The 16,350-nt window shown below is 37.3% G+C and overlaps 1 protein-coding gene across 1 annotated transcript in view; it reads right to left on the minus strand.

Annotated features, from left to right (window-relative positions):
* The window catches only part of frem1a (Fras1 related extracellular matrix 1a), a 41,106-nt gene that overhangs the window by 15,969 nt on the left and 8,787 nt on the right, over positions 1-16,350 (minus strand). Inside the window, exons 3-14 of the mRNA XM_082161749.1 lie at positions 9,710-10,146; positions 7,500-7,594; positions 7,053-7,366; positions 6,111-6,307; positions 5,697-6,020; positions 5,127-5,235; positions 3,868-3,999; positions 3,397-3,741; positions 2,740-2,882; positions 2,397-2,593; positions 2,172-2,262; positions 1,927-2,094 (exon numbers count right to left, since the gene is read on the minus strand). Coding sequence (XP_082017875.1) covers positions 1,927-2,094; positions 2,172-2,262; positions 2,397-2,593; positions 2,740-2,882; positions 3,397-3,741; positions 3,868-3,999; positions 5,127-5,235; positions 5,697-6,020; positions 6,111-6,307; positions 7,053-7,366; positions 7,500-7,594; positions 9,710-9,940 — 2,346 coding nt within the window. The 5' untranslated portion in view covers positions 9,941-10,146. The remainder of the gene's footprint in view (positions 1-1,926; positions 2,095-2,171; positions 2,263-2,396; positions 2,594-2,739; positions 2,883-3,396; positions 3,742-3,867; positions 4,000-5,126; positions 5,236-5,696; positions 6,021-6,110; positions 6,308-7,052; positions 7,367-7,499; positions 7,595-9,709; positions 10,147-16,350) is intronic.

Below are 16,350 nucleotides of genomic sequence, written 5' to 3' on the forward strand. Positions count from 1 at the left end.
CGGTGATAACAAGGTGTAGCATTAGGATCATGCTAAATATTGACAGTAACATTTCTTAGTAGCTTCAACATGTTTAAAAAAAAATTCAAATGATTTCTTATAGAATTATACAAAATATAATAAATAAAATATTAAAATGGTGATAACACAAGGTGCAGCATTAGGACTATGCTCATCTAGGCAGTAAAATCAGCTACTTGAACAAGCTCAAAATAACAAAAAATAATTATTATTTCTTATATTATAAAATTATATAAAAATATAAAATAAACAATATGGTGAATACATCCCTTATGAAAACAAGTAGTGCTGGGCATGATTAATCGCGATTAATTGTATCCAAAATAAAAAAAATTGTGTTTATATAATATATGTGTGTGTACTGTGTATAATTATTTTGTATATATAAATACACAATTCTGAAATTCACGTCATGCGCACTGAACGCTGACCCTCGCGTACACTTAAAAAGTGTACTTTGGCCTTGAAAGTTCATAGAATCGTGACAGTAGTCTCCCCTCCCAGAAGGCCCATCCTCGTGCCGTAACTGAATGTCAAAGTGTGGATGGAGAGAGGGGGCACTGGAGGTGGGTGCAGAGCTGGTGACAGACAGGGACCTAGAGAAACGACTCCACCGAGGCTGAGCCGGAGGGAGGAGGGAGCTTGGAGGAGTCCTAGGGCTGATGGACCATGGGTGGAGCCGAGGGAGCACACAGCCGGGATGGAGCTGAAGGGTTGAAAGGCCAAGGTGGAGACATGGGCCTGGAGGGCCGAGGTGAAGCTGGGGAATCCATAACACCATGCCAAACTAGAGATCGGGAAGCCAGAGGCGGAGCCATAGAGTTGCATAGAGCAAGTGGCATTGCAAGAGCCGAGGAGTTGGACGACACCAGAGGAGAAGGTGTATCCAAGAAAATTTATGGAACCAGCAGAATGGATGAGACCAGACAGTTGGGATGGACTGAATGGAATGCAGGAGCTAGGAGACTGGGGGAGGGAGGAGGAAGAGGAAGAGGATGGACTCCGGATGGGACTGGCGGAGGAGGAGTAGGGAGTAGGTACTAGGGAGGGAACTGGATCAGCTCACCACAGGTCTATCAGACTGGGCAGTGTGCACAAACTCCGGGACAACCCAGTTGGCAGGCTCTCGCTCCAGGACTGAAATGGCGGGCCGGCTCTGGCTCCAGGATTGATGCGGTGGCTGCCTCTGGCTCTGTGGCAAGAGTCGGCTCTAAGTCGGCTTACTTGGACCATGACAGACAAGGGCTTGGGCTCAAGGTCTGTGGTGGCCTCGGGCTCTATTTCTGGGTCCGTGGCAGGTGCGGGGCTGACAGGCTCCTCCCCTGCCTTGCAGATGGTGAGAGGGGAACAGCAGTGCAGGAGCAACAACTCCACATAATCCACAAAAGTCCCTTTGAGCACAATATCCAGGCATCCCTTGGACTGCTCGTTTTGAACCAGTGTAAAAGAAAACACAGAGGGAGTGGTCAAGATAGGGAGTCTGACACACCAGATCTAAAAAAAAATCCTTGTGTGGTCCTCGAGGGAGCAGTCGAGGTGCAGGAGACCTGACAAAGAACAAGAACTGACAAAGAACAACGGAAACACATGGCTATAAATACAGGGGTAGAAAAAGCCAACCAAACTAGACACAGCTGAAACTAATGGGTAACTATAGAAACAAACGAGGACATAATGTGTAACCAGGGAAACCGAAAATAACATTCAGAGCGGTCCACTCAAACATGTCAATCTCTTTCCAGCTCAACCTAAATCTATATCTCAATCTCTTTTTTGGCCATTTTACAGTGAAAATTTTGATTTCTGAAAGTAGAAAAGTAAAAGCTCAACTCTACTCAATAAGTACCACTAGCAAGCACTATACTGTAATTATTATCTTTTCTGGATTGGGTAGATGAGGGCTACCTCTGGTGCCAGGTTATCCACTGGCAGAATCGTTATGTTGAAGCAGATTCCAGCAGTCATGCTGCCTTGCTGGTTGGTCACCGCCAGGATAAACTGGATGTGCTGGGGGTAGGGTCCAATGTCCAGGATGGGAGGCATGTAAGCAACTTTCATGTAGTTGACTGCATTCTATAAAGAGAGGATCATTTACAGCTTCGGTTGCTTTGGGAAAAATGATGTGTCTAACTCCAGATCAAAGTGTTTACCTGAGTGAAAAGTCTAAGCATCGGGGCGTTTGGGTCCTTTTTAAATTTTGGGATGCTATCAACCAGAAACAACCTTCCTGCATCAGACCCTCTGTAAATCAAAATGTACTAAGCATTAACATCATTCCGAATTCCTTCAGCACATACATGTTGAGTTATATGCAGCAGGTTTGAATTGAACGTGTCCTGCTGTGGACCTCATAGGCTTCTAGTTTAATTGTGTACCCATAGGTGGTGCTGTAGAAAGGTGGGGTGGTTACGGTGTATGTGAGCTCACTATCTGGTGACTCCAAGTCAACAAAGTGCAGCTGCTGCTTGGTCAAGTAGGTGACATCAGTCTCATTGACAACCAAGTGCCTGGTCACACCCGGTGCCTCTTGTGGAGGCTGATCAGGGACTGGCTGGATTTGAATCACAATGACCTGCAAAGATTACCTGGTTAGTGAATAACATGTGAACTCTGAGGAAAGTCAGATTAGAGGAAGCAGCAAAAATATGCTAAAACCTTCAGTATAACATGGACTACTATTTGATCAAAGAGGGGATGTTTAGGAAATCTGGAACTTACCTGAGGCTCAGAAAGATTAGGAGGGTCATGAAAATCAGAGAGCACCACCTCAAAAGAGTCATCAAACACCTCACTGCCTGAATGCCGATAGTAGATGATGGAATGGAAGAGGTCCTTCTGAAGAAAACGGTAAACAGGGTACCCTGAAAAAAACACACACACACAACACAAAAAGGATGCCTGAGGACACTCAATTCCCCAAGAATGAATTCGATTTTTCACATGCTCTAAAGAAAATGTGAATGCTGTTTGTTGGGGGTTGTGGGTGCTTTGCTAGTTAGTTGCTATGGTGTTACTAGGCGGTTTCTATGGAGCTCTAAATGGGTTATAGGGCGTTGCTACAATAGGTGGTTGCGAGGGAGTTTTCGGTGGTTTCTAGGACGTGTGTTATGATATTATGGGATGGTTAGTAGGGTGTTACTAGGCGGTAGCTAGGGTGTTCTGGGTGGTTACTAGTGAGTTGCTAGTTTGTTTGAAGGGTTTTATGATTGGCTTTTAAGGCAGTCGCTAAACTGGTTACCTGGGCATTACAAGACGGTGCTAGAGTGTTCTAGGTGGTCAATATATAAAGTGAAATTAATTGATTTGGCTCATACTACTAATCTAAAAACATGCATTTAGAGTATGTTCTAGTTTTCCTACAACCCTTTTCCTCACCTGTTATCCCAGGACCAGGAATCTTCATGATTTCCCCTGCCTGAGGAGGTCTGGTGATGTTGAACATGATGTAGTCATCACTTGAGTCCATATCACAGGCTTGCAAAATGGATCCTCTCAAAAGACCCATCTGACCTTCAGACAGCTCCAGCACCATATTGGTAATGAGGAAGGGTGGACTGTCATCTTTGGGCAGGACGTTGATGGGAAACTTGTGTCTAGTTTGATGTAAGCCATCAGTAATCCGGAAAACTATATAATCTTTAGTAGTGTCACTGTCATCATGATGGTAGTGTACCGCACCATCCTTAATATCCTTCACAGTGAACATGAAACCTTTTCCACCTAACATACAGATAAACATGCAATGGTAGTGAGAAGATTTTGTGCAAAATGCACAGATGTGACTCAACTGATATAACAGATTAATATTTCCAAATTGGGGAGTGGGGAAATCATCTGTATGTGTACCTCTAACAGTTAGTCTGCCATGCTGCAGGCCATCCACAGTGATGATCCTCACAGCCTTCAGGTTGTCATTGTCAACAATCTGCAGCTGATCCCATGCGATTGGACGGGACTGACCTTCCAACAGACTGAGACCTATTCATTTGATAGAAATAGGGAGAAACTCATTTGTCTGGCATCCATTACACATCCTAATCTTTTAGATTATCAGGTACTGTAATTTTCAGAATTTTCCTTCAGGGTTCAATTAATTGTCTGGGATTGATGATATTTCCATTTCCATTGCATTTAATCACCCCACTCACTGCGGTTTTGTGTGATCTTTAATAAAGAAAGTTAATTTAATTTCACAAACAGCCCACTACCCTTTACATTTAGTGTGATTTTGGCAAGTACAACATATTCTTCTAATCTAACATGTTCCCTTAGTATACTTGAGCGTACATTTAAACTTAAATGTGAACTAAATGTTTTTGAACACTTAATTGCAATTCAATAAAAAGTACTGTAGTTTTTATATTTATTTTATATTTATATTAAATGCCATTAATGCCTTTTTTTGACCAACTTAAGTAGGACATATCTTTATATGAAAATTACTTTTTGTTGTCTTAATAGCCTGTCTTAAAATTGTCTAAATATTGTTAAAGTGTACTGCCGAATGTACTGACAAGCATTTAAGGTTAAACTTTAAATGTAATTTCTATTGAAACTTGCATTTCATGTATTTAAATACATTTGTAATGATGAAGTTGCAATTTAGTACATTTAAAATATTAATATTAGCTTTAAATGTGATATTGAATAACTCTACAGTTAAAATTATAATCAGATACTCTACATATGCTTCAGTATGTTAGTCAACACATCAAAATGAATGTACTTCTTTAAAGCACGAATACATATTATTAAAACATAATGATTTAAAAAGTACTTCCAGGTACTTCCAGGTAAAACCTTTAATCTGACATTATAAAAAAAAGCACAGTCTATTTAAGTGTGTTAAAAAGCATAGTCATTATTTAGTTTTTTTCCAAATCTTAAAATAAATAAATCTTACACCCAAAATAACATCAGTTTGGACATCTAAATTGACATCTAAATAAACTTATTTCATTTACATGGAACAAGTCCTATTTTTGGGGGGAGGGGAGTCTCCTCCTTTCACATGTTCTGTTTAAGAAAAGATTCTTAAGCAAAGTACTGAGATGAGAACAGAGCAACATGTAAATATGTATATGAAAATGATGCACAATACAGACCCATGTTCCATGATACTCTTGGTGCATTGGTATCAGCTGTCCTGATTGACACATGCACCACCACAGGCTGGCTTTTCTCAAAGTAGAAATCATGCACCTCAAACTCCACCTAGTAGAAATGAACAATACATAACTACTGCATTATCGAGTTAAATAAAATAATTCTGTTTAACATCGTCAGTACAGTTCCCCTGCGGAAAAAAAGAAGAGCTAAATTGTATTGAATGTGCACTTGTAGTGTACTTCAGATCTTAAAAGGGTAGACTTCCATGACTATGTTTCTTAACACACTTAGTTTTAAAGCTTATGTTTTATTTATCTTTTATCGTGCTTTAAAGAAGTGCATTTATTTTAATTTGTTGACTAACATACTAAAGCACATGTAGAGTACTTGATTATAATTTTAACTTTAGTGTGTTGTTTGAAATTACATTTATAGTTAATATATTTAATATATTCATATCTTAACATGCAGTGTCAGAAAAAATTACATTTGGTTCACACTTTAAAATACAATATTTAAGTACTCTGTAAAAGTATGCTAAATCGTATCTTTTCCAGAAGGGTTACCTCGTAGTTCCTACGCTGCGTGTGACTGGAGTTTGGAGGCTGGTAGCTGATCAGCATGTCGTTGAGATCCATCCAGGAGAAGGAGGAGATGGGTTTGGTGTGATCAGACAGATGAGTAATGAAGCCCTCATTAGGGGGGTTAGTGATGTTGAACACCAGCCTCTGTTTGGGCGTCTCATCATCCTCCGCATCCAGAGTTGCCGTGGAGAGAGGAGTCAGAATGAACTGGTCCACCTCTAAGATGAACATGGACATAAAAGCAGGCTTGGGCGGCTGATTGGGCATCGCGTCTTTAATGGTTACCGGGATCCAGGCCTGCTCTGACTGAATGGGAGGTGAGCAGAACTAGTGTTAATAATGTAGTTAAAAAAAACTCCTTTAATTAAAAAATGCTTTTATTTTAGGATTGTACACCTGAATTATGCTTCTGCTACGAGTGTCTATGAGATCCAGTCTAATTGCGATGTAATCTATGTCTGGAGATGGAGGGTCGATGTGGTGGTAACGGATGCCCATCATGAGGAAATCATTGCACGGTACTTTGATGATCTTCAGCAGTTTAAGACCCTTTAGACAGTCGTCACTTTTACAATGAGCTCGAGCTTTATTATCTGCAGGGGGACAGAGATATTAAACTACAAAACAGATTAGTAGTTTTTTCCCCAGATATTATAATGCTCAAATGAAATCAAGGTATATTTTGAAGTATTTTCAAGAACACTTATGGTCAGAAGTTTGGAACAATTCAGCATAATGGTTTCTGAGGTATCATGTGACACTGAAGACTGGAGTAATGACTGGTGAAAATTCAGCTTTGCATCACAGGAATATATTACATTTTTAAATATATTCAAATAGAAAATTATTGTTTTATAATATTTCACAATATTAATGTTTTTGCCGTATTTTGGATCAAATAAATGCAGCCTTGGTGAGCATAAGAGACTTCTTTCAAAAACATTTAAAAAATCTTAATTATTCCAAACTTTTGGCCAGTAGTGTATTCTGAAAACCTAAAAATCTTAAATATACAGTAAATAAATAAATAAGGTGATACTATCAGCTGTTCTACTAAATCGAAACCGGTCGTTCGCAAAATTCCATTATAGTCCTTTCAATCCAAAAACTGTCTGCCAAAAATACAGTTTATTGCAGCATATATCTCAATTTTCATTTGTTAAGATAACAATTTGGGTTCAAAGTTGCCACTAAAGTGAATTATGACCTAATGGAATATTTTAGCAACCTTTAGGTTTTCTTTCACATGAATTTGACCAGATGGAATAATTTTTAAAGCGCATTTGTGCATTAGGAAAGTAGGAAAACTGGACAAATATTATTATGTTATGCTTTTACCCAGCTGTCTTCGAAGAGGAACAAAGCTATCTGGTTCATCTCCTCTCGGCCCCTCTGGTTTCTCCGGTTCCCCGGTGACTAGTTGACCGTGAACAGGTAGATGTGTCTCCAAAGTTGTCATCTGAACTGTGCACTCAATATTATGTCGGTGTTCATAGTGGAAGGACACAACATTACCGTCTAGGATATTGGAGAGGCCATAAGACTCTGGCACCTCGAGACTCTGTGATCCGAACCTAATCACATTACAGTCAGGCTCCATGATTTCAACACTGAGAGAGAACAGCTCACTGTAGGTCTCTGTCTCTGTAAATCTAAACATAAAGAAGTCTTCATGAAATGTCCATATTCTTAAAGACAAAAAGTTTACTATCTGTCTTTTAATACAATGTCTTCCACAAATATTTCCATTTACTGTATTTATTTAAAGCAGCATGAAAAACGTACCTGTACAGACGAAGTTTAACAGTATCCTCTTTTAAAATCGGACATCCATTATGAGTGTATTTCACTTCATCAGCCAAAAAGTGACAGTCAAAAACCTATCAAATGAGAAATAGTTGTGGAAAGAACAGAAATTAAAGGTGCAGTAAGTGATTTCTGAGAAACTCTGGTGAAAGTTGTGGTTTCTGTCAGGAGTTATTAAATAATGAAGAACATGGGACAGGAGTAGCAAACTTCATCCATCTTTATTACTCTTTCACTTCTGTTCTCAGACACATTAGGCTACGTCAATACAATACACAACACTTTAAAATATCGGTCACAATATATTTCACTTATGAACACAACAACAGTGGAAGTTCCACAAATCCAGAGTTCTCGCGAGAGCACAAGTTGAATTTGCTCAGCGAGTTACTCTGGTGTCGAGTAATGATGCTCATTAAATATGCTCTTGTATCCGAGCTGCACCAATCACATCGGGTTATCTGATATAGGCGTGCCAGAGGCGAGCTAAATAGATGACGACAGCGCTGCGACGTCGAAGTCATTAGTAAACATTGCAAGACGGCTATGGATGAACACCAGTTGTTTGAAACGGCTTTGGCCGCTACAATGAAGGAGTTAGACTTGGCTTTTTATCTAAAAGAGGAACAGAAGACGGCGCTCGAATCGTTCCTTTGCAAGAAGGACGTTTTTGCTGTTTTGTCGACCGATATCCAGGCTAGTGGATTGGACCAAGCACCACAACACTTGTAGCCAATCAGCAGCAGGGGGTGTGTCCACTCATGATAGGGAAGGAGAGAGAGAGAGCAAGAGGGAGATTTGAAGAAGGACTGTAGAAAGAGAGATGGCTGAGAGACATTACACAAGAGAAAAGGTCAGAGGAATATCACTGGAAAAAGAAGGGTTATGATCAGACAAGAGCTTTAGGACCCGCATTAATATTAGAAAAGCTTTCCAGTGCTGAAGCAGGAAGGCCTGAAAAAGGACGCAGAGGTTGTTTCTGCTCCATATGTGAGTAACATTGCTTTTGCTATGTTTCACAGAACCAACTGGACAGTTTTGAGTGTCGAGCTTGTGTGCTGCTGGTGACTTACAACAAACTCCTGCTTGTATATACTCTTGTGAACTCTATGTTCATTTTATGTTCCTCCATGTCATTTGTTAATCATCTTCGCTTTATTTTATTTTGCCTCGCTTTTCGTTTTATATCGTTTTAAATATCAACAGTGTTTCTCAGAAATCGCTTACTGCAACTTTAACTTAAAGTAGCACCACACAATCCTGATATACCTAATAACCTGTTATGAACTGTCATTGCATTAACAAACCTGAATTACAATCAGAAAAGAAAAAAATACATATTGTTAATTACAATTTAAACTATTAAAATTGTCACACAGAGTGTGAATTGTTTGAATTATTTGAAATGAAGCTGAAATAAAATAAAATACAAATATTAGATGAAAAACTTTGTTTAACTTTAAGAAAAAAAACTTGTCAACATCTGTCGACATGATGCCGGTGAATTGCAGAGCTGAGGCAAACATCTCATTCTCATTGCTGTCATTTTTGTTGTGTGTTTATTTTGTTATTGAGAGGAGAGTGCACAGCTCATATTTACAGATTCATCTAAACGTCGCTCCCAGCAGTGTGGACGGCGTCGGGATGTTCGGTAACAGCATATTGTTGCAAAGGTATTTCCAACTTCTTTTGACTATATAGCAAAGAACGAAAAAAGAACTTTGCCATAGTTATATAGAGGGGCATTGAATCACATTCAGTCTTTTATATGTTACGAGTGCGAGCACAAGCAATAAGTTGCTGGCTGCAGTTCACTTAATGGCCACCGGTGTCACTAAAACCAATTCTACTTTTAGCCCCTTTAAAGTAAAACTTTTAATTTGACATTATTACAACAAAGTATGTTAAGAAACAGTCATGCAAGTTTACTCTCTTTAAGTACACTTTTGTGAATTTTTTTATATTATCTGCAAATACAGTTTTTTTTTTTAAACATACCTTTAACATTAAAGTACACTACAAGTGCACATTCAAAACAAAATACAATTAAGCGCATTTCTTATTCACAAGGGTAGTTCTTCAGATATCAAATGCTCTCAGATGAAAAAGCTTTTGGCATGTTCATCACTGAAAGTTTGTTGAATAATACAAAGAGAGAAATGCATGCAGAAATAATGAACATTGTTTACCTGTGGGGACAGTGTGCCGACCCGCTGTGTAATGGGCTCGTTCAGCACAACTTCCAGCTTGCAGGCATCCTTGTCTCTGGGTATATGAAACTGCAAGTCCCCCTCCTGCAGAAAGACTGACTGCCCCCTCTTTACCTTAAGACCAAGATTGTTTTTTACCAGAGAGCCCTGAATCTGGTGGAGAAGTCCCAGCATGAGGACAGGTAAATATGTCCTGTCTATTGCAGTCATTCTGTTCAGTTTGTGTGGATCAGGACCTCTGTGTTGATGGAGTGGACAAATCTACAGGAGGAACAGTTGTTTGGTCTTGCTCTGTCCACAGAATGTTATCATACAAAGTCATCTCCACTTTTTCTTGATATTAATCTGAGACAATTATTTTCAGTTCATGGATCAGTATCCCGCTCTCTCTCCATTCATAATATGAGAAGTGATATCTGAAAATAAAACAGACAAATAAACACACTTTATTACACTTTCACAAAGGTCAAAGGAAATTAAGCCTATTTTTAGGATTTTTTCTGCATAGTTGCATTAATATTATAAATAATAATCAACATTCATATTCAACAAAGACATTTATAGCCCAAATCTTTTTTTGGGGGGCAAGATGGGACCAGGAAGGAATAGGGGAGGGGAACCACTGCTTTAGTGCATATATATATATATATATATATATATATATATATATATATATATATCATTCTCATTAATGTAATGTAAACAACATCCTTTTAATGTATGTGTTTAATATTTTTTAAATACTTTTTGTATTACATTTATGACACTAAGAATCAGCAGAGAGAATAATTGGGACCGCAACAAAAACTTAAATCTGCAGATTCATAAGAACACATTGGTAAAGAGTATATGCATATGCACATATATATTGTAAACATATATAATATATTGTTTATAATAGTTTTATTTTGTGGTGGTGAAATATGATCTGCACATGGTCAGGAGATGTTTTTTGTGAGATTCACAAGTAAAGAATGGCAAAAATTGGAAAGAAGATACAACTCTTCAACTGATCCAACAAATAACTGGCAAAAGAAGGAATTTAGGCATCACATTCTCTTCAGTTTAAGGCTAAAACGTCTCCATCACCTCTCTCTGACATGTTTGTTGAGTGATAGAGGGAAAACTCCTTCCGAGCCCAGTCCTACTGAGGTGAGATGTCAACTTTAAAAAAATGACCTTTGACCCTAAACAATCCCCAGGCCCTGGAATGGCCAGTTTGGAGATTGAGGCTGTCTGATCTGTCAGCACTGAACACACTGCAAAAGATCCTTAGTTCTTCCACCTGCGGTTAAATGAGCCATTAAAACGCTGGCTCAAGTGAATGATAAATGCTTTCCACCTTACAGCTTCATTCGGACTCATGCAGTTACGCAGTAATATTATTCAAAATGATCAACTCCAGACTCCAAGCATTCTGAAATATTTTTTTTCCCCTGTGGTTTATTAATCAAATTTGTTTTATCAATACAAAGACAATATTTAAGACAGATTTCTGTCTCTTCGATTATTTTGCAAGTTACTTCAAATCAAAACAATGAAATACCCAGAGGATTTGTACAGTAAATTTCTACGAATTTGAGCTCACTGGGTCACGTTTGTCAAGTCTAGCAGCAATACATCTGGAATTAGTCCGCCTTTGTTTACTTACTAACGTGTTTTCTTTTAAAGGCCTCTCCTCTTCTCTTCCTGCTGTCTTCCTCCATTGGAAAACCCAATTTTCTAAGATTGTTCCACAGCCTCAGGCTAAAAGTCTAATCTAGTGTTTCATAGCTTAAAAAACAAGATGGTCAGACAGTAATCAGCCTGTTTTGTCGGATTGGCGTGAAATTTCATAGAGGTACAAACAGGGTCTACTCAACATAAAGTCTGTGAGAAACAAAGAGAAATAACAACTCTAAAAAATAACTGAACACAAAACCATGAGCACAAAGAACAGAAACGCGTAACTGCCTCTGCTCTGTTTACCATTAGAAAAGTTTAAAGCTTAACTGTATGGAATGTGCACTTGTAGTGTCCTTCAAATCTAAAAAGTTTTTTTTAAGAACTGTACTTAGTACTGAAGCAGTCAGGTGCAAGTAAGAGCTGTGTAAGTTGTTTACATTCATTATTGTTGTAATGTTATGTGCTTTGAGACATGAGGTAATTTAAGGCGTGGCTTTGGAAACGCTCTGAGGGGAGGGTGGGATCTCATGCTTTCAAAGCTAGCTTGCTAATGCTTGCCGCTCTGAAATTGCCTACCCTACCTTTAACACCGTCTCTCATGACGCTTTTCAGAATCTGCTGTGTGAGTTCATGTGTTTTGAAGGTGTGTGTGGCTTTGGAGACACTGAATATGTTTCTTATCTTAAAAATTCTTTAAAAGTTTTACTTTAAAGTATATTTTAAATCATTGTTTTAAAAAACTTTTGTCATGCTTTCAAGTACACCTGTGTTATTTGTGTTGACTATCATGCTAAAGTACATGTAAAGTACTTAATTTTAACTTTAGTTTTCGATATTACTTTTAAAGTCAACATGACATACAGTACAGTTAAAAAGAAATTACATTTTTCATTAAAAAGGACTGGAGTATATTTTAGTTTACCCTAAATGCTTGTCATTTGTTAGTAAACTTAGCCATATTTTAAAGACAATGGAAGTAATTATGAAAGAACATATAATGATGTAATTAAGTCCTACAAAAAAATTAGTCAAAAAAGCACTTATTGCATTTAATATAAATAAAAAAAATTCATTCAATTTTAATTAACATGCAAGTGCCCAATACATTACATTCAGCTTGCACTTATATTCTTTAAAAGTATATTATTTTATAATAAGTACTCAAATGTAGTTTTCAAATGTATGCTAAAGTGTACTTCTTTTTCATAAGGGCACTAGATAAATGATCAGACATGACGAAGGTGAAAATCCCACCTTGGGTAGAGTGAGATTTCTTACTGTTAATGTATCTAGTTAGGGAGTTAACAATGTGTCTATTACTTTTATTAAGCTAGTATTTACAGCAAATGCTGTAGTTTAGCTTGCAAAAAAATCAAAAGAACAACAGGATTTAAGTTAACATTTTTCCAGCGATCCAGAAATCCAGAATCTGATGTCATGTTTCATCAATGTTCGTTTTTTACTAGCACAATTGCATTATAAAATGTGAGAAGGTGGTTAAATCATGATGTCAGGCAATATTGATAAAAAGTTAAACATGTTTTCATCTTGAACATGTGCGGCACTTTGATGATACCTGGAACCAGATGTGGAAAATTATTCCCTGTCCTGATCCCAAACCCTTGTTTAACTCTCTTCCAGTCCAGACACCTTTAGTTTGGCATTACATCATGCTTTTCATTGAGGGAATTTCTTTCCATTTTCATTCCAGCTCTTCTCAACAGAGGCCTAAAACACAGCAGTCTAAAAATTACTTCAGCTGAAAACGTCTAAAATCTGAGCTAAGAAGGACTCTCAAACACATATCAAATCATTTACAGGCTATTTTAGCCCATCTTTTTAAATAAAAAGGCTTCCTTTGTCAGCCACTTCCAGTTATTTTAGGTGTACGTTTTATCATATTGTTTAAATGTATTATCATAATCTTAAACACCCAGGTATATAGGGAAATTAGTTTTACTGGTTACTGCACTTCATATTCTTTGTTATTTACCTATAATAGATAATGAATCTGAACATTCACAGGAAATTGCTTACTTCCACACTGAAGATGGATAGTACACAATCTCTCTTTAAACGCAATACTTTGTTTGAAATATTCACGCTATGGGTTGTGGGCAATATTAGATCTGCACTTCGAATTATTACCGGAAATAGTAGACCATCAGGGTATCTTTGGAATACTAATTTCAACATACTACGATTTTGGGACACACTACTTCTACGAATACTATTTAGGACGGATAGTATGCAAACTCAAACAAATCGGTTGAGTGAATGATTCCATGACTCATTCGTTTTATGAATCAGCTGAAAAACTCATTAAATTAGCATTTTTAACTAATCATTTACATGAATGATTCAATGACTCACTCATAAAGACACTTGTCACTTGTTGCAAAGTAACCTGCAGGAAGAGTCCCTGAAAAATAACAAGCTCAAACTGACAGTCTGACTCAAACACAGTTTAATAAAAACAGTGCTGTTGCACTGTTATCAGCACTCTTGGAAAGCTGCTCGACTAATCAGTTTTGAGGACCGGAATGTCTCCAGGATAAAAAGCACACTGACTTTGAACATTTACTTAATCACTTCACTTTAGGACTGTCATGAGGATGCTGATCAACTCCACTGCCGTGATGTAATGGAAAGAGGATTTTGTGTTTTGTAAGCTAAGCTTTCCCACTGCAGCCCCAGGAAGTCTGTAACAGGGAGGATTATGTATTCCCTTCACAGGTTATTCTCCAAAAAAAAGGCCCAAATTCCTTGTTGTGCTTTGCAAAGATTAAGTCAAGTCAAGTCAAGTTTATTTGTATAGCGCTTTTCACAATACAGATCGTATCAAAGCAGCTTCACAGTATTAAATTAAAATAATACAACAAAGTTTGTTTCAAGAGGAATTTATTGATTGATAAAATTAAATTAAATATCCCCAAAATATCCCCAACTGAGCAAGCCAAAGGCAACAGTGGCAAGGAACCGAAAAACTCCATCAAGTGGAGATTAGCACTGGAAATTTTTCACATCCCAACCATGCAGTAATAAAAGTAATTATGAAATGACATATAAAGACGTATTTAAGTCTTACTTGTAGGAGTAAAAAACACTAAAGTTTTATTAATTTCATTATCATTTAATGTAAATCTAAACTATATACTACGTTTTCATTAAATGCAATTAACATGCAATTAAGTGTTCGAAAATATTACATTCAGTTCGCATGTAGGTATTCTATTAAAGTATATCATTACTCTTTTTCACAAGGGAACCAACATTTAAAACCTTACTAGATTAACTACTTTTTCTTGCAAAAAATAAATAAAAGTTTCTGCCCTCTGATTAATGGCTTAAAGTCTGTTAAGTGCCTCTGAGTCACTTTCAGACGTTTTTGTGCGCACCACATCAAACAGACAGTGCATTCCCAACTCTCTTGTGTGATCTCACAGTTTAGAAACTGTTAACGTTGTTCTCAGGGCATGATTGTACATGCTGTACAGTCTGTGATTATATGGTTCACCCCTGTTTGGGATGTTCTCTGTAGGTTTGGAGCAAGTTCAACAGACAAGTGTTGAAGGGATCCTTCATGGGTTCAGGTAAACACCAAATTGTAATGAGGCTTGACTAGGAAAGGTTCCAGCAAAAAAAATGCATTTAAGAGACAAAGACAGATTTGAGAACAAATGAAGGGGAAGTCCAATGAAATGTTTTGAACTCTTATCTTGCTCTCAGGTAGGCTGACACCTTAACAATCCCACCAGCATTTCCCCAGAACAGCTGCTGGATTCAGATGTGGAATATGAGATGCAAACATCTCACAAACACAGTGGCTATTCAACCAGCCGACAAGCCATGAGTTCACAAACAGTGCTATGTGGGTACTAGAAGATATTGTTCGCATACAGAAAAAGATTTCTCATTCTCATATAACAAACATATATAATTCCAAACAAGTAAGCCATTACATTTTAATAATAAGAAACAAGAGTTGCCAGTAATCTAATTTTTTTTTTTTAAATAGTGATATTTAAAACCACAAAAGTTGCAGGCCATTATGCACAAAAACCCTACCAGCCACAAGCAATCAGGATTCAAATAAAGCCAGCTGATTGAAATAGCTCAAGTATGTGGATGTTATGAGAGCGTTTCACAGAGGTTTATTTGTACTGATTGGATATTACTTTAGTAACATTTGTTTGTTCATTATGATGAGGCCTGGAGGAATGGGAAGATATCTTCAAGTTTAGCCAGTATTCACGTACTAATGTTTTGATGTAGATATAGCAGTGATTATGAGGCTCCAGTCAGGAAAGCCCAAGGCAGGCTGGGTGGGTGGCCCGGACCCCTCTGCACTCTTTCTAAACTTCTCTCTGCTTCCATTCAAACATGTGGGGGCAGTTTTCCTGTCATCAAAACGTGCCGAGACCAAGTGTGAAAAACAATATGAGCAATGAAAAAATGTGCCGTTCAAAAATGTGCAAATGACCATGTATCTGTCTTTCAGCTACATAAAGTTATTAAGCAATATAATACTGAGTTAAATAAAGGTTACACAGCGTTACTGGCTTTACTACCTCAACAATGCAGCAAAAAACAAAAACATATTTATTAAAAAATGTAATCATTAATCTTCAAATAACATAAATTTACCTGAGAAGCAAAACTGCACAAGATATTAAGAAAATATGAATTATTAATTGAGAGAATATGTCTTAAATGAGATATATATAAATATAATCATCATCATTGTTCACTGCTAGTAAATTACACAAACACAATTCCACAAATGGCAAGTAACACACTGAATTAAAGTGACATTTTAAAGTAGAAAAACTGAAATAGTATTTTCTTGTAAAACATACTAACTTGTTTTATTTACAACTTCGACAATTTAAAAAAAAGAGTTTTTACAGTGTATACTGTAAAACGTTATAGTTTTTAAATATAAACTTTAAAAA

Source organism: Leuciscus leuciscus (assembly GCF_965113295.1).
Source record: "Leuciscus leuciscus genome assembly, chromosome: 2".
NCBI lineage: Eukaryota > Metazoa > Chordata > Actinopteri > Cypriniformes > Leuciscidae > Leuciscus > Leuciscus leuciscus.